Raw genomic sequence first — 19,080 nt, 5'->3', positions numbered from 1 at the left:
TTGGCAGGATGGAGGATGGCCTGCCTGATGACACCACCTCTCTGCCAATAACAGCTAACTTGCTCTTTATTATGAAGCTATTCTTGTTTTGTTTTTTTACCATTTTAATTGAAAATATTCACAATAAGGTACTTAATTGTTACCCAGAAATTATTTGATATTGAGATAAAAACATCTGCATTGGATCTTTAATGATTTTCAGAGTTGAAACTTGCATAGTCTCAGCCATTAACATCAGTTAGAGGCTACTGTGCCTAACATGACCATCTAAGAATAACGAAGAATAATGAAGTGTGAGACTTGCTTGAAGAGTGTCAACTACCAACAATGTTAAATCTAAAATCAGTCCCATCTCAAAAAATACACTTGCTGACAGACTGGCACCTCGTCACACTCTTCCCGCCAAACGAGTGTGTGGGAGGATGTCTTGCCGTTTTTAATCAAAGGTGTGTGTAGGAGTCTTATCTGAAGTGCTGTTCACACAGCAAATGCGTTTCACTTCCACAGGAAATAGGGATGGAGGGGTGGAAGGGGGGCACATGTAGGGTTGGCCCCCACATTGCAACCCGGTGCCATTTCCAAGGCGACAGACTGTCTGGATTGCGCTGCGCATCAGTTCAGCCATGAAACAAGTAGGACTGGAGGTTATGTGTTTCAATCTGGATCAAATCTATGTTCTCTTGTTCTCTTTACCTCTGGTATTGGGTGATGAAATCGAAGCGACACTTAAAAAGATGGAATTTGTCTGCCTCGGCTGCAGGAAGGTCATTGAGAGCAGAGCCTAAAGGGTGCTCCTTTTGTGTTGTCGCAGAGCTGCAGGAGATACCAGCGCCTCACACTCACTACTTCTCCATTATCACACCATAGCTCTACAGTATATGATGTAACATAGGGATATTCATCAATATCGAATCAGCCAGAGTCCCATTTGATATGATAATCTCATTAAGTGACACCACAGAAGAGGAAGAGTCATTGAGGGATGTGTACGTGTTTTGTGTGTGCCAAGCCACTTGTGTTTGATGCAAGAGTATGTGCATGCCTTTGATGGAAGTGTGTGTGTGTGCATGCGTATATGTGTGTGTAGTCAATGCAAGCGTGTGTGTGTGTGTGTGTGTGTGTGTGTGTGTGTGTGTTATTTTTACAAGCCAAGTCTGGCATCTGGCTTTGGCTAGGGTATAAACAACCCTTTAGGCTTGTGGTGTTGGGAAACAATTCCTGTCTTGTCTGTCTCATCTCTTTAGCAGACCATCGAAGAATGGTGTCAACAGAAGGACAGCAACATAGTGTTTGACTGACACCCCATTGAGTGAATACTATTCAGTTAAAATGCCAATTCCAATCAATCTGCTGTCAAATGAGTGAATCATTTAAATTCACTGCAACCAATCACTTATAAAAATAAGAGCAGAGCCGAGATGACTCTGTCATACAGTGCATACAGTGAGGGAAAAAAGTATTTGATCCCCTGCTGATTTTGTACATTTGCCCACTGACAAAGAAATGATCAGTCTATAATTTGAATGGTAGGTTTATTTGAACAGTGAGAGACACAATAACAACAACAAAAATCCAGAAAAATGCATGTCAAAAATGTTATAAATTGATTTGCATTTTAATGAGGGAAATAAGTATTTGACCCCCTCTCAATCAGAAAGATTTCTGGCTCCCAGGTGTCTTTTATACAGGTAACGAGCTGAGATTAGGAGCACACTCTTAAAGGGAGTGCTCCTAATCTCAGTTTGTTACCTGTATAAAAGACACCTTTCCACAGAAGCAATCAATCAGATTCCAAACTCTCCACCATGGCCAAGACCAAAGAGCTCTCCAAGGATGTCAGGGACAAGATTGTAGACCTACACAAGGCTGGAATGGGCTACAAGACCATCGCCAAGCAGCTTGGTGAGAAGGTGACTACAGTTGGTGCGATTATTCGCAAATGGAAGAAACACAAAATAACTGTCAATATCCCTCGGCCTGGGGCTCCATGCAAGATCTCACCTCGTGGAGTTGCAATGATCATGAGAACGGTGAGGAATCAGCCCAGAACTACACGGGAGGATCTTGTCAATGATCTCAAGGCAGCTGGGACCATAGTCACCAAGAAAACAATTGGTAACACACTACGCCGTGAAGGACTGAAATCCTGCAGTGCCTGCAAGGTCCCCCTGCTCAAGAAAGCACATATACATGCCCGTCTGAAGTTTGCGAGTGGCGTCACGGATTGAAACACTGTTAGTGCGCACCCCGCTAACTAGCTAGCCATTTCACACTGGTTACAAAGGCATAACAATGACCATAGGAGTTGACAAGAAAGCACAGATCCGAAGCATACTATAAATACACACATTTATCTAAGGGGTAGTGTTTCTCTGCACGGTCAACTGATGTGAAGTGGAGGCACAATAACACAACCCTCCGAGGCACCTCCATTACTGGAATGGATGTGTGTAGGCTTCCCCAGTGACACCCCCTGAAGACGCCATTAATAAGTTATTAGCGTCTGAAAATGAGCAATAATAGCGCGGGCTTGTGCCTATTTGTCAAACGACTAATTTGTTATTTCCAAGCTGTCTTGGCCGGGCGTTTTCCATGTGTAGGTTTTGGTTTCCTTGAGTGTAAGTAAAGTGGATACTGGTATTTCTGTGATGAAAAATGTATTTTTCCTTTTTGGTCATATGAGTGTATACCTACACACACAGCACTCACAAGCATGTGTACACACACACACACACACACACACACACACACACACACACACACACACACACACACACACACACACACACACACACACTACACAGATGCAAGTACTCATTAACTTGTTGCTAGTGGTTGTACTAAACAATCCTGTAATTATACAAGTTTCTTTTGTATACAATGTGAAAATAATCTATGTAGCTAGATAGTTAGAGTTTCTTCTCACTAGTATTTTCTTGGCTTCATAAATCTTAGTAAAATAGCCAATGGTGTCTAGTGGAGGCCATACGCAACCAAGGTCAACTTTATTTCTAATTATTTAAATTCACAAGATAGAATTAACACGTGTGTCAGCCATCGAGAACTGAACCTCAGAGATTCCTGAGCTTGGACGCTGCCATTGGATGTGACGCAAAGTGAGCACAACATGGACAATATAGCAGCTTTCATTGATTTCAAAGGAATCATTCCCTCAATGGCTGATGGCAACGCCAGATATCCGATGGCTATAGTGTAGCAGGGCCGTAATGATGACAAACCTACAATTACTAATATGCCAGAACATGCTACAGAAGCCTGACACCAGCTTCATCTAGATTTACAGTTTGAATCACAAGGACATTTCCAACACACAACCTGTAATATAGCTGTGCTCTGGATTGATGTCAGCAGTCTGGATATTCTATGTCTCTTGATATGACTGCCAAGGTAAGTTAAGATGGAATATAATATTTTTCACCTCCCCTGACTTCCATGAATAAGATGAAAAGCATTACTAAGTTCACGGTTACTAATAGTTTTAATCTTTTCATTATCTTCTGTGGTCGGTGCTGCTTTGAACCTCTCCACTGACTCATCTGCTTCACACATACACATAAAGGTATAAACGTACACACATGCTTTTTCGCAGGCATCCACATACTCATGATTACACATGAAATATACTGCCTATACCCCGCCCCCCCCCACACACACACACACACACACACCCTACTACCTGGATAGAATAAACAATGAAATGCACATTTCCTTAAACATGACAAAATGGAGCCATGGTGTGTGATCTCAATTCAATAACAATTTAAGGGAGACAGAGGGATACCAATTCTCCAGAACCTCATCAGCGTCACCATGTAGAGTAAATCCTGTTTTCTTTTACTGGTAGAAAATGCTTGTAAAGAATCATGAGAAGTGTTGAATAATAACGTTTATAGATCATCATCATATCATAATAAATAAATACCGTTAGTGATTTAAAAAGTAGGCATGATCAGCATCAGTTGCCTACCTATCAACGGCAATTGCAGTCATCGAATAGATGCTTGCGAACACGGAGGTGACGGGGAAAAAGTTTTGAAACCTGCAATAAGCCTCTCCGAAGTACCAGTCTCCGTGGGCAGCGTATATGAAATTAATTAAAGTGTTGAAGGCGGCCATGGATGCGTCCGAAAATGCCAAGTTCAAAAGGAAATAGTTGGTGACTGTCCGCATTCGTTTGTGGGCGAGAATTATCCATATAACAATGAGGTTTCCGAACACAGCCACCGCCAAAACGGAGCTGTAGGCGACCGACCACAGGGCAATGCGCCAAGGCGGCTGAACAAACTGATTCGTAAAGTTCCTCGTAGTTATGTTCGATCCATTGAGTGCCACAGCTGCCATTCTGACTTCAATGTTCACTTCCTACTGTGGAACAGGTCGTTTTTTCAGGCTGTGTCCTTGAAATGTTTGGAGAAAGAGTAGATAGCCCCACCACTGCGCGCGCAACGCACCTCTCTGCAAAACGCCAGTAAAAATACTCTCAACTTTGAATAAAACAACCTGTCACCTTCGACTCCACCGCAGCAGGGGCGGTTCCGTGGGGGGGGGGGCAGTGCCCCTGTGAGTGCCCCTGTGACAACAATTTTGGACCCCCTTGTGGCCCCCCTAAATGTGGAGTATGAAATAGTTTTTACATAACACATTTTTGCTATCTTTCTTTTTTTACATCCGTTATTAGACAGTGGCAACGCGGAACACTAATGATTATGAACATGGTCTTTTGCCTGCTAATGCCTGCAATGCAGTGAAGAAAATGATACGACAACAATAACGTCTAATGTAACTGGCCCCTCTAACAGTACAACTGGCCCCAGCTTGGCCCCCCCAGTTGAAATGGTCTAGAACCGCCACTGCACCGCAGTCGCCTGAGCGCATCCCATTTAGAATTTTAGCTTTGAGTGCACGCCACTACTTCGGTAAAGATGGCAAGATGCGAAGTATAGTTTCCAAGCGCATCCTGTTGAATGTGAGCGCGATGGGACGGCGGAGCCCCCAAGCCTCTGCAGTATAAACTGTGCACACACATAATGACGTACCACCAGCTTCAGCTGGCACAAACAGGCTAGAAAGCTCGATTCATACTGGCACTGCTGGTTTTAACCTCGGTGAGGGACAAATAGGTCTGATCAGGCGTCTGCCTACGCTCAGTGAACCTAAAAAACACAATCCCGAGTGACAACACGATGTTTGAATATTTGGGAATCACTCCGCAAGCATTCAAATATCAGACAGCAAATCCATATTTCGAATGTTTTATCTTTTCACTACATTTGATTAATTCTGTCAAACAATTAGGTATTCGATTTGTTACTGATATCTTTGCAAATATTTACTTTGGAAAGATATGGATGTTTAACAGTTCTAATCAAAGTGCAAACAGTAGCCTGCTATATACCTTAAATGTTTCCACCATGGTATGAATCTCCTTTTAGGTTGATGCAGCCCATCCCTTACAAAAAAAGAAACGTCAACAAAATCACGTGAAAACAAATGCATTTGGTTCAGGTCCAAACACTTAAAAGACACACCCTCGTCCACTTACCCTCGCCATGTTGGAGACCGGTCCAAATGATTAGCCAAGCAAGGGAAGTTTGCAAGTAAGCCCCCCGGCCCTCGTTTTCAGTCGGCTTTGCGAGTGTACCGTTATGTTTACTCTGGGCCTGAACTTTTTCAGTATTATTCCAACATCATCAAGAAGTCCAACAGAGTGAGGGGTTACTGCTTTTAGGATGACAAGGTTTGAGTGAGCGTGATAAACATGATCTGGGTTCAAGTAGTTATTTGCTTTCTTTTATATACTTTTGGAGAGTTTCATTTAGCCCGCCTGTAGATTCAGATAGGTGGGGTTTGCACTTTTGGGATGAGTGCATTGGTTCTATTGCACCAGGCAAGCGCAATCAAGCACAGATAAAGTGTTTGAAAGAAAACAAGAACTATCTGAACCCAGGTTTAGACAGACATAGTAATAGTTGATGCCAGAAGATTTCCTCATGATGTACTGAATCAATGGGGTTTTGCTGTTAAGTTGCCTGATAATGAAACCCAAAATAACATTTGATGGTGTGTGAATACTGAACACAACACTCACCCAAGAGTAATCCTTAGAAGAGTAGTGCATCTATGCCAGGTGAGGAAAGTGCGTGCATGCATGCATGTGCATGCGGGTCTGCATGTGAAGTTTCTGTAATCTTCTTTTATTGTGGATACCAGTCACACTTTACATTAGGATCCCGAAAACCTGTGGGCCTATGCAGTTACTGCAACTAACTGGTGCAGTTAACTTATTACATAACTGTTTCCCTCTGAAAACAGATAATGCATTTGTACTGTAGAATTCAATTACATGTACACCAATCCAGACACAGTATAGGCGCTTCTCCACTAAATGAGTTATCTGTTCCTATAGACAATATAGTATATTACAATAACCACGCCGTGACTTTGAGGTACATTTACAATGAAAGTAATACTATTCCCTGTTCATACCTGAAACTCCTGCTTTTCTCTCTCAGGAGTTTGTACAACTTACTGTGACATTAAGGAATATACCCTAGTAGCCTAAGAACAATTAAATAAAAGAATTCAATGTACGTTAATGTTGTAATTGCGCACACATTGAAGGAATTTCTGGATTAGGACCTCTTCTGTTAGTGAGCAAGCCATTAGAATAAGTACACTGGTAGAACAGTGTACTTATTCTAATGGCTTGCTCACTAACAGAAGAGGTCCTAATCCAGAAATTCCTTCAATGTGTGCGCAATTACAATGATATTTTAATATGGTCAATTTCAGAAAATTGTATATAACATTAACATACTGTTGACAAGTAGGCTATAGTGTAATGGAATGTTTTGCCTTGTGTGGTAAGTTTTGTGGGTAAAATTATGTAGGTGTCATAACCAGCCGTAAAATAACTACCATGGTAGGTTTTGTTGGATTTACACTCTTATGTAGGTGTCATAACCAGCCATAAAATCACACAATATATGTCACAACAGGGCTAAATATATGTGTCAGGACAGTGTTATGACCATATTATAACAGGTTATGACAAGCTATGTCAGTTGTTATAACATGGCTATGACCGTATTATGACGCTAGGTGTCAAGTAAAGTGTTACGAAAAAGACGATTGGAAATTAGAAAGTTGGTGAGCTAAGAAGAAAAAGAAGAAGCATAGGATGGGAGACAATAACACCTTTTAGTGGTCCATTATCAGTGGTAGGGGCTGTCTAATCAAAACATAAACCAGTTATGCATATACTACAGGCATATAGTGTTGAGAGGTTTTACTCCGCCCAAAATCTGTCCACCAAAATAAGCCCACGAAGTGACTCATTTTTGTATGGAGGTCAATGCTAGAGGGTCGAATTTGGTCAACAAAAAATGTCATTGCTAATTTGCTACGCGAGGCTCATTTGATCGAATAGAAGTTTCGTAATGGTTAGGTTGTTAGGAATGCACTGATGTAAGTGGACACACGTGGCATTTCGGCAACTTTGAAAAAAATAACATTATATTGGGGTTGGACCTGTTGTCATAGAGATAGATAGAGAACTTATCATGCATATAACTTATCAATCTTTATGACAACAGGCACACCAATTCATCGCATGAACATTTCCATTGAGGGCTTCACCATTTTAAAGTAGTCAACTGGGTGGGGATTCCTATGAGTTGGGAGCAATCAGCCAATGAAGAAGAAGAAAATTGAATATTTTAAAATAGCCCCAATGGCGCTGCCCATGCTGTCACAGCATTTTAATCGCTTATCAAAATGAAAAGAAACCAATAAATACATTTAATCAATAAAATTGTAATTTTTTTAAATTATTTTGGCAACCTCACTGCAGTTCCCCCGTGACCCCAACTTTGAATAACACTACCTAAGAGGGAAGCAATGTATTGGACCCTGCGTTCTATGTGGTAGGTTTATGCAAGTATGGACATTATATTGTAGCCTGGAGGGAATATCATATAGCCTACATATCACAATCTCTGTATCTGAAGTCAAGCCTATTATGTTTTCCGTTACTTCCATCTCTTCTTCCCGCCTTTTGTCTCCCCACCAATCAGTCAATCAAATGTATTTAGAAGCCCTTTTTACATCAGCAGTTGTCACAAAGTGCTTACACAGAAGCCAAGCCTAAAACCCTAGAGAGCAAGCAATGCAGATGTTGAAGCTCGGGGGTTAGGAAAAACTCCCTAGAAAGGCTGGAGCCTAGGAAGAAACCTAGAGAGGAACCAGGCTCTGAGGGGTGGCCAATCCTCTTCTGACTGTGCCGGTTGGAGATTCTAAGATTACATGGTCATTAAGGGTAGATTGCTCTTCTAGATGTTCAACACATTCATTGATGACCAGCAGGGTCAAATAATAATCACAGTGGTAATAGAGGATGCAACAGGTCAGAACCAATAAATTGATGAACAGAATACGGTCTACTCACTTCACCTAACTCGGACTTAATGAATTCATAAAAAATGCATCAGCTGTTTTCAAACACAATTACTGAGTAGCCTACCCTAATTACAATCGCACATTCGGTATAACAGGAGTGATGCTCACATTAATTGAATGATTACACAAGAGGGATCAATGTTTCACTGGCTCAAATGCCTTTTCGAACAGTATCCAAAGTAATTGCTGGGGAACAGTTCGATGGTAATGATTTGAACCATAAGCTACACGATTTGTAAGAGGAAAACCAATCATCAAGCACTTTTGTAAAGCAGCGCACCTGCACTGGCTCGGGACTCGTTGGGTGGAAGGTTTATTGCCATGACGACCTGTGAGCAAGGGCTTTATGCCAAGCGGCGTGAGGTGGGAGCTTCCCCTCCTTTCAGAAACGCTGTGGTAAATGCAAGTGACAGCAGCATTGGCAGAGATTTCATGGCTGTCACTTGGGGTTCTGATGAGGCCAAGAGTTTTCTCCCTCCCTGTCTCGTTCGTTACGCACTGACTACCCAAAATGGAAATCGCCAAAGTGGAGGGGAGTTAGGAGGATAATTGCTTAAAACCCCCTGATTTAATACCCACTTATTTTGCTGCAGTGGCGCTGTCGGGTTTAAACCCATACCTTCAGGGTCAATGTGTAGTCCATAAAGGACCAGGTCACTTGGAAGAAGCCATTCTGTACTTGCATAAAGCAGGGACAATACAATAATCTGATAAGAATCTGTTATTTTTTCAGCAGTCTGAACAGCCAAAAAGCACATGGAATCAGATATTTCAAGCCACATTTCAAACCACCTTCGTAGGTGGTTTTAAATCAGATACAAATCTGATTCCTGGCCGTGTGACTTGTCTGAACAGTCAAATCTGATTTATTTGCTCTCAAGTGGTTTTTAGCATATCTTGTTGTTTACTATTTACTCTGTTGACAGTTTTGACAAGAACATGTGGTAGCTAAACTAGCTTGTTAATTGTTTACAAACAAATAAGTGAATGTGCTAGAAAGCGAAACAGCTACCTAGATAGCTAGTTGACTGCTGTGGCTAGCCAAAAATGAAAAAAAAGTGGGATCATCTTATCCTTTGAGGCTTTAAAAGTGGTTTTACACTAGGTTTTTGAACATACAAAGCTACTGGGAAACGTCCATGGCAGGCATTGTTGTCACCTAACTTCTGTATGATAGGAAGCATAAGTACCACCACCAATCAACCTACACCACTGTGCACACACCCGTTGTTACTATGGCAACTAGTTTAGCCATGTCAACAAATGACTGCTGTCTGAACACACAATTTCGATTTGATCACTTGTAACTTGCTGTTCGGACAGTCAGTAATCCAAAACGGTTTTGAAAAACAAAACTGATTTGAGCATTAAGGCCTGCAGTGTGAACAAGGCTTAACTGGTCTTGAGATGCCATTAAAACTACAGGTCTTGCTCCCCACTACAAAGATCAGATTTTCAGTTCACTTCCCAAATGCTACGGTCATGTTATATTCATTCAATACATTTAAGACCGATGACAAGCCCAAGGCCATATTGTGCAGCGGTGTGTGTTAACTATGGTTTTCTCACAGATATTCCGCAATGGATATTGGATACATGGTGTTAAATACTGTATTACCTCAATGTGAATTGCCAATGGTGTTGTAGTGCTCTAGACCCAACACCCTCTCAAAACCAAATCATATCCATACTGTAAGAGAACGCAATTAGGTCTCCTTTGGGAAATCACCTTGTATATACCATTTTATCCTATCCACACTCTAGAGAAGCCATGATTCACTCACCATGGTTTAAATCGATTCTGGTCTACTGGGGCATTTCTCTATTAACAACACAAAGGCCTTCCACAAGGAGTGTGCGAATGAAACATTGTTAGCTAACTAACCAACACACAAAATGATTTAAATGGTTTGGGTCCTTTGCATCAAGGCAGGATTATATGGATGAAAAAAAAGTAGTTTAGTGTGATGAGAATAAGGACAGAAAAATAGGCTAGAACAGAGCCAACTAATTACCTCTTTCTATATTGTGTGTACTGTATGTGGGCATGTAAACTGTATAGCCCAGTTGTAAGCCTACATACAGCATCTATGATAGCATTGGTCTTATTAAAGAGGTAGTCAAGCATAAGGGTTGTGTTCATCAGGCATCAAACAGAAGAAAGCGGACTGAAAAAGGGAGGGGCTACCTGGACTAAGAAATGTTTTTTGTTCTTAAAAGGTTTTACTACGGTATGCATTACTGAACACAACCCTTTTCCCATTGGAGGCATATGGGTCTTCCAAGAACCACATACACTCAATCTAAGGGTGGACTCTATATGAACTCAGAGAACTATATGAAACCCACTTGGCCCCAACTGATATCTGCTACTGATCTTAAGACTCCCTTCTAGGCTGCTTTTCATTTTGTGCTGCTGTGGTTATTACTGTGTCTCAAACGACCCCCAAAACGATACATTTGTGGAATGAAATGAGTGTCCCTGTGTGGGCTCCTTCGCCTGTCTGCTTCATTATCTTACCTTTAGCCTAGGCTAGCCTACTTCTAATTATGTGCCGTTGTGGTTAGTTATTAGGCCTACTGTGGCTCAGTTAGGAAGCTAAAATGCTACATTGGTGAGTGGAAATTGTGTATGCTCAATTAGAGTCCGTCTCCTGTCTGTTTCATTACAGGGTATGAGATATTTCTTGGCAAGAGCTAATATCTGTTTGGCGCTGCTATCACCAGTCTGATTGATGAAGAGGGACTCTGTTGGTGGAGTCTCACTTCGAGCTGCCGAGAAATCAGGGATAACTGTCCAAATAGGCTGTTAAATGGAATGGGCATTATTTCTCTCATAGTCGATGCTCGGCTGCACTCACGTAGGCTACCGTTATCTATACTGAACAAAATGATGAACGCAACATGCAACAATTTCTAAGATTTTACTGAGTTACAGTTCATACAAGGAAATCAGTCATACAAGGAAATCAGTCACATTAATTAGGCCCTAATCTATGGATTTCACAGATACCTTAAAAAAAATTTAGGGCATCAGAAAACCAGTCAGTATCTGGTGTGACCACTATTTGCCTCATGCAGCGCGACACATCTCGTTCGCAAAGAGTTGATCAGCCTGTTGATTGTGGCCAGCGTAATGTTGTCCCACTCATCTTCAATGGCTATGTGAAGATGCTGGATATTGGCAGGAACTGGAATACGCTGTTGTACACTTCAATCCAGAGTATCCCAAATATGGGTGACACGTCCGATGAGTATGCAGGCCATGGAAGAACTGGGACATTTTCAGCTTCCAGGAATTGTGTACAGATCCTTGCAACATGCATTACCATGCTGAGACATGAGATGATGGAGGTGGATGAATGGCATGACAATAGGCCTCAGGATCTCGTCACGGTTTCTTTGTTCATTCAAATTACCATAGATAAAATGCAATTGTGTTCGTTGTCCGTAGCTTATGCCTGCTCATACCATAACAGCACCATCACCATGGGGCACAACGTTGACATCAGAAAATCGCTCGCCCGCACGACGCCATACACGTGGTCTGCAGTTGTGAGGCCAGTTGGACGTACTGCGAAATTCTCTGAAACGACATTAGAGGCAGCTTATGGTAGAGAAAAACTTAAGGTGCACCTGTGTAATGATCATGCTGTTTTACATTAATCAGCTTCTTGATATGCCATACCTGTCAGGTGGATGGATTATCTTGGCAAAGGAGATATTCTCACTAAAATGTAAACAAATCCGTGCACAACATTTTTGAGAAATAAGCTTTTTGTGTGTATGGATAATTGTTGGTATCTTTTGTTTCAGCTCATGAAACATGGGAACAACACTTTACATGTTGCGTTTATATTTTTGTTTAGTGTAGATCTGAAAGTAAGAACCTGGCTATCAGTTTTGTCGCCATTAGTTTTTTGGTCCCATGGCGTGGACCCCCTGGGTAAACCCCCTGGCAGTGCAGCAGAGTTGCGATACCATCACTGATGAATTGCGTTTTATTTCAGTGGTGGTGGGAGAGGTAATCACTCTTTCTTGCTGTTTTCTTTCATAGTCTTTGTCCTAAAGTTGCCTACACATGTCTGTAACACACAGTGTTGAAAATGTATTGTCTAATGACAAAAGCAATGGACACACCTGCACACATCTGCACAGACAACACACACACACACACACACACACACACACACACACACACACACACACACACACACACACACACACACACACACACACACACACACACACACACACACACACACACACACCGAAATAAAACAAACACACACACATCTGGCCTACTGCCAGGGTAGAATAAACAATCAAATGTTTCCTTAAACAGGAAAGAATGCAGCCAGGGTGTAACCATGTAAAGCAATGTACTTGTACATGTTTTTTGCTGGGGATTTTTTTGTTGTAAAAATTCATGTGAAGTGCAAAATAATATACATATACAGACACATGCACACCAGTCTTTTGACTTTCTTCATTACTATGTACAGTGAGGGAAAAAAGTATTTGATCCCCTGCTGATTTTGTACGTTTGCCCACTGACAAATAAATGATCAGTCTATCATTTTAATGGTAGGTTTATTTGAACAGTGAGAGACAGAATAACAACAAAAAAATCCAGAAAAACGCATGTCAAAAATGTTATAAAATGATTTGCATTTTATTGAGGGAAATAAGTATTTGACCCCCTCTGCAAAACATGACTTAGTACTTGGTGGCAAAACCCTTGTTGGCAATCACAGAGGTCAGACGTTTCTTGTAGTTGGCCACCAGGTTTGCACACATCTCAGGAGGGATTTTGTCCCACTCATCTTTGCAGATCTTCTCCAAGTCATTAGGGTTTCGAGGCTGACGTTTGGCAACTCGAACCTTCAGCTCCCTCCACAGATTTTCTATGGGATTAAGGTCTGGAGACTGGCTAGGCCGCTCCAGGACCTTAATGTGCTTCTTCTTGAGCCAGTCCTTTGTTGCCTTGGCCGTGTGTTTTGGGTCATTGTCATGCTGGAATACCCATCCACGACCCATTTTCAATGCCCTGGCTGAGGGAAGGAGGTTCTCACCCAAGATTTGACAGTACATGGCCCCGTCCATCGTCCCTTTGATGCGGTGAAGTTGTCCTGTCCCCTTAGCAGAAAAACACCCCCAAAGCATAATGTTTCCACCTCCATGTTTGACGGTGGGGATGGTGTTCTTGGGGTCATAGGCAGCAATCCTCCTCCTCCAAACACGGCGAGTTGAGCTCCATTTTGGTCTCATCTGACCAAAACACTTTCACCCAGTTGTCCTCTGAATCATTCAGATGTTCATTGGCAAACTTCAGACGGGCATGTATATGTGCTTTCTTGAGCAGGGGGACCTTGCGGGCGCTGCAGGATTTCAGTCCTTCGCGGCGTGGTGTGTTACCAATTGTTTTCTTAGTGACTATGGTCCCAGCTGCCTTGAGATCCTTGACAAGATCCTCCCGTGTAGTTCTGGGCTGATTCCTCACCGTTCTCATGATCATTGCAACTCCACGAGGTGAGATCTTGCATGGAGCCCCAGGCTGCTTGGCGAGGGTCTTGTAGCCCATTCCAGCCTTGTGTAGGTCTACAATCTTGTCCCTGACATGCTTGGAGAGCTCTTTGGTCTTGGCCATGGTGGAGAGTTTGGAATCTGATTGATTGCTTCTGTGGACAGGTGTCTTTTATACAGGTAACAAGCTGAGATTAGGAGCACTCCCTTTAAGAGTGTGCTCCTAATCTCAGCTTGTTACCTGTATAAAAGACACCTGGGAGCCAGAAATCTTTCTGATTGAGAGGGGGTAAAATACTTATTTCCCTCATTAAATGCAAATCAATTTATAACATTTTTGCCATGTGTTTTTCTGGATTTTTGTTGTTGTTATTATGTCTCTCACTGTTCAAATAAACCTACCATTAAAATTATAGACGGATCATTTCTTTGTCAGTGGGCAAACGTACAAAATCAGCAGGGGATCAAATACTTTTTTTCCCTCACAGTACACTTTAATAAGACAATTAATTGAACCAAAGGGCTTTCTCTGGTTTCTATGAATAATGACAAGGCAATTGAGGAAGAATATAGATTAATTAATGAGATTCATATTTGGGCTTCCCATGAGATGTGAGACATGACCTAATGCCCTGTGTCACGTCTGTCGTCATGGGTAATTGTTTTTAGTATTTCTCCTCTCTTCTCTCCCATTTATCAGTTCTTGCCTCTAAACACATTAAAGTTATTGGCCAAATACAGCATGACAGTAGAAGGGAGGGGAGCTGAACATAGTTACACTAAAAATGGAAGCAGTACCATAAGGTAGAGGTCATTATACTATGCGATTTAAAGTAACGCTCTGTTATATCTTGGCTTGAACATTTGGAGGCTATGTGAGCAGCATATACAGTGCCTTCGGAAAGTATTCAGACCCCTTGACTTTTTCCACATTTGGTTACATTACAGCCTTATTCTAAAATTGATTAAATAAAATCCTCAGCAATCTACACAAAATACCCCATAATGACAAAGTGCAATTTTTTTTTTAAATGTTACCAAATGCATTAAAAAAAAAACTATTTACATAAGTATTCAGACCCTTTGCTATGAGCCTCGAAATTGAACTCAGGTGCATACTGTTTCCATTGATCATCCTTGAGATTTCTACAACTTGATTGAATTCCACCTGTGGTTAATTCAATTGATTGGACTATCACTTGAATTCAGGATAAGACCCAGATGATAAGACCCAGACTATCAATAACTCAGGATAAGACCCAGATGCAGACAGCTAGAATCACAGATGTGTATTGACCCAAACAGGGGGCAGGCAAAAGACAGGTAAAGGCAGGCATAGGTCCGTAATCCAGGGCAGAGTCAGAAAGGTACAGAACGGCAGGTAAGCTCGGGGTCAGGGCAGGCAGAATGATCAGAACTGGGGAAACTAGGAAACAGAAACTTGAGAAAACTGGAAGATGGGAAAGAATGCTGGTAAGACCTGACAAGACAAGATGAACTGGCAACAGACAAACAGAGAACACCGTAATAAATGCACAGGGGATACTGGGAAAGATGGGTAACACCTGGAGGGGGGTGGAGACAAGCACAAAGACAGGTGAAACCGATCAGGGTGTGACATGGACATCATTTGGAAAGGCACACACCTGTCTATATAAGGTCCCACAGTTGACAGTGTATGGCAAAGCAAAAACCAAGCCATGAGGTCGAAGGAATTGTCCATAGAGCTCCGAGACAGGATTGTGTCGAGGCACAGATCTGGGGAAGGGTACAAAACATTTCTGCAGCATTGAAGGTCTCCAAGAACACAGTGGCATCCATCATTCTTAAATGGAACAAGTTTGGAACCACCAAGGCTCTTCCTAGAGCTGTCTGCCCAGCCAAACTGAGCAATTGGGGGAGAAGGGCCTTGGTCAGGAAGGTGACCACGAACCCGATGGTCACTCTGACAGAGTTCTAGAGTTCCTCTGTGGAGATGGGAGAAACTTCCAGAACAGTAACCATCTCTGCAACACTCCACCAACCAGGCCTTTATGGTAGAGTGGCCAGACAGAAGCAACTCCTCAGTAAAAGCCACATGACAGCCAGCTTGGAGTTTACCAAAACGCACCTAAAGACTCTCAGACCATGAGAAACAAGATTTTCGGGTCTGATGAAACCAACTCTTTGGCCTAAATGACACTTGGGTGTCACGTCTGAAGGAAACCTGGCACCATCCCTACGGTGAAGCATCGTGGTGGTAGCATCATGCTGTTTGGATGTTTTTCAGCGGCAGGGACTGGGAGACTAGTCAGGATCAAGGCAAAGATGAACAGAGCACAGTACAGTTAGATCTTTGATGAAACCTGCTCCAGAGCACTCAGGACCTCAGACTGGGGCAAAGGTTCACCTTCCAACAGGACAACGACCCTAAGCACACAGCCAAGACAACGCAGGAGTGGCTTCAGGACAAGTCTCTGAATGTCCTTGAGTGGCCCAACCAAAGCCTGAACTTGAACCTGATGAAACTTCTCTGGAGAGACCTGAAAATAGCTGCGCAGCAACACTCCCCATCTAACCTTACAGAGCTTGAGAGGATCTGCAGAGAAGAATGGGAGAAACTCCCCAAAAACAGGTGTGCCAAGCTTGTAGCGTCACACCCAAGAAGACTTCATGCTGTAATCGCTGCCAAAGGCACTTCAGTAAAGTACTAAGTAAAGGGTCTGAATTCTTATGTAAATGTAATATTTCTGTTTTTTATTTGTAATAAATAAGCCAAAATTAAAAATAAAAAAACTATTTTTTCTTTGTCATTATGGGGTATTTTGTGTAGATTGATGTAGAAAAAAAGATTAAATCAATTTTAGAAAAAGGCTGTAACGTAACAAAATGTGGATAAAGTCAAGGGGTCTGAATACTTTCTGAAGGCACTGTATATTAAATGCAATAACATCAGCCCAGTTCACAATTATAAGAGGAAAACATTGGGAGGGGTTGAGATTAAAATCAGATTGAAAATAGCATTTTTGTGTAATTCCACATTGATAGAAAGAGGAGCGCGTTGTCAGACACTGATAAAATGAGTGTATATGGTTGAAATTGGAGCAGTTTAGAGTGGATATTCAGGCTGCATTCTAAAACATTTAACATAATAGGCTACTGATGTAAGCTCCAGACTTTAACATACTACCAACATATTTTACAAATATGGAATACCAACTGGGATCTTTTTGACACCAAGAAGAAAATACTGGAAAAAGCAACAATAATAGCAAAATTATCAACTTAATTCTTATCAAAACATCATTAGACATGTAAATAGTGTCATCTAAAATAAACATTTTTTAAAAGTGTTATTTTAGCAAAATTCTGTCAAACAAAATATATTTTTTCCTTATATAACGTGCAGCTTTTTTCCAAAGTACAATCCATATAAGTACTAAAAACAAGATTTAACATAATTTGATTGTTATATCATTTAGTTTTTAGAATGTTGTAAATACAAATGTTGTCATATTTGTGTGGTAAAAACAATTTCCATTTAAAGGGGCGGTACACCAACATTTTAAATCCCTCGAGACATTGACCCAAAATATGTCTTGGTTTTCTTTATTTACTGCTAGTGAAACAATGGGAGTAGTATGGTCTATGGCAGGATGCTTCAAAAAGCATGCCCAAATCCTCAGTCACTTTAAACCAAATGTTATAACACAAATACCATAACAAGTTGCACATATAAAATATTGAAGGGTATTATAGGAATTTTGGTATTTATTTTATGAATACACACCAATACAGCACTACGTGTACATTCAGAGGGTAGTTGGTTATTGTATCACAGTTCTACCAAGTATTTATGCCATTGACAGACCTTTATGAGCTGTTTTGACTGCAACTAAGCATATATCTAAGGTAATTGATTTTGTACACGATCATACTTAGTTATAACCAAAGGTGAGTACATAAGATGCTCCATCTGTACAGGTGATCTGTCTATCAGGTCGAGATCACTCCAACATTTCCCCCTCCACCCTCTGAGGATATGTATACCTTAATAGTATGTATCCAAAGAAACCTGAATTCAAATAAATACATTTTTAGATTTGCCCTAGAATAACTTGTTTTCAGGGAATACACATCAATACAGCTCTCTGTGTAGATTCAGAGCGTATTCTAGTTGTGTATTGCAGTTCTATCAATAATATATACCATTGGAAGACCATTGTCCATTGTCAGATTTTAAATGCACAAAAATACGATAATCTTGGTTTTATACACAGTCATACGATATGTGGTATAGAAAAGTACATTCTTAGGTGAGTACATGGGGAGCTATATCTCTGCAGATTATGTCTATCTGTTCAAAACCATCACTGATACTGGTCCCCCTCCACCCTCTGGTGTTATTGATAACTTATATCTACGGATAAACCTAGATTCCAAACAAGGGCCTATTAATCAAATTACTATAGTTGGAATGAGTTGTTTTTGGCTAAAAGTCCATATTGATACAGAAACACTAACCAATGACAGATGTATTAAGAAAACATTGATTGACAAATTATGAAACATTTGAAGAATTTAATAAACTAATTTTGGGCTATGCTAAAAAATATTTATCTGGGGTCAAAATGACCCCAGTCGGTAGTTTGAGGGTTAACTACAGCACAAAAGCCAAACTTGGGCAGTATTTCTTCCAACTGGCAGTTTGCCAATTCATATCATGCTTTCCTTGTGGTCAATTTGTGTATTACACAAGGGGTCCAAAAGTTGAAAAAAAAGACCGGTATGAAAGTGCTAGTTTTATGGCCTCTGGTGCTCTCTAGTGGTTAAATTATATTTGAAAAAGTCAAATAATCTCTCTGGAGGCTGTAATAAATCTATTCCATCAGGTTTCTAGAATCAGATTTCCCAAAAGCTGAAAACCCTTCAACCAGAAAAAATGTCAGCAATACAATTGAATACTTTGAGTAATAAATAGCCTTTTGTTTTAACCAGTAATAAGACTTTCATTCAAGCAGGTTTTATTTTTCTAATGGTCTATATCCAGTTAGCTCAAATTGTGTTAAGATCACACGAACAGTGTTTATTTTATCT

The 19,080-nt window shown here is 41.1% G+C and overlaps 1 protein-coding gene across 1 annotated transcript in view; it reads right to left on the bottom strand.

The window, feature by feature from the left end:
- The window catches only part of LOC106610026 (neuromedin-K receptor), a 40,116-nt gene extending 35,590 nt beyond the window's left edge, over positions 1-4,526 (bottom strand). Inside the window, exon 1 of the mRNA XM_014209136.2 lies at positions 3,989-4,526. Within this exon, the coding sequence (XP_014064611.1) occupies positions 3,989-4,362 (374 nt within the window). The 5' untranslated portion in view covers positions 4,363-4,526. The remainder of the gene's footprint in view (positions 1-3,988) is intronic.
- Between the last annotated feature and the right edge of the window lie 14,554 nt (positions 4,527-19,080).

Source organism: Salmo salar, chromosome ssa08 (assembly GCF_905237065.1).
Source record: "Salmo salar chromosome ssa08, Ssal_v3.1, whole genome shotgun sequence".
NCBI lineage: Eukaryota > Metazoa > Chordata > Actinopteri > Salmoniformes > Salmonidae > Salmo > Salmo salar.
The sequence above is the reverse complement of the archived record's forward strand: the minus strand, read 5'-3'. Positions and strand labels throughout refer to the sequence as shown.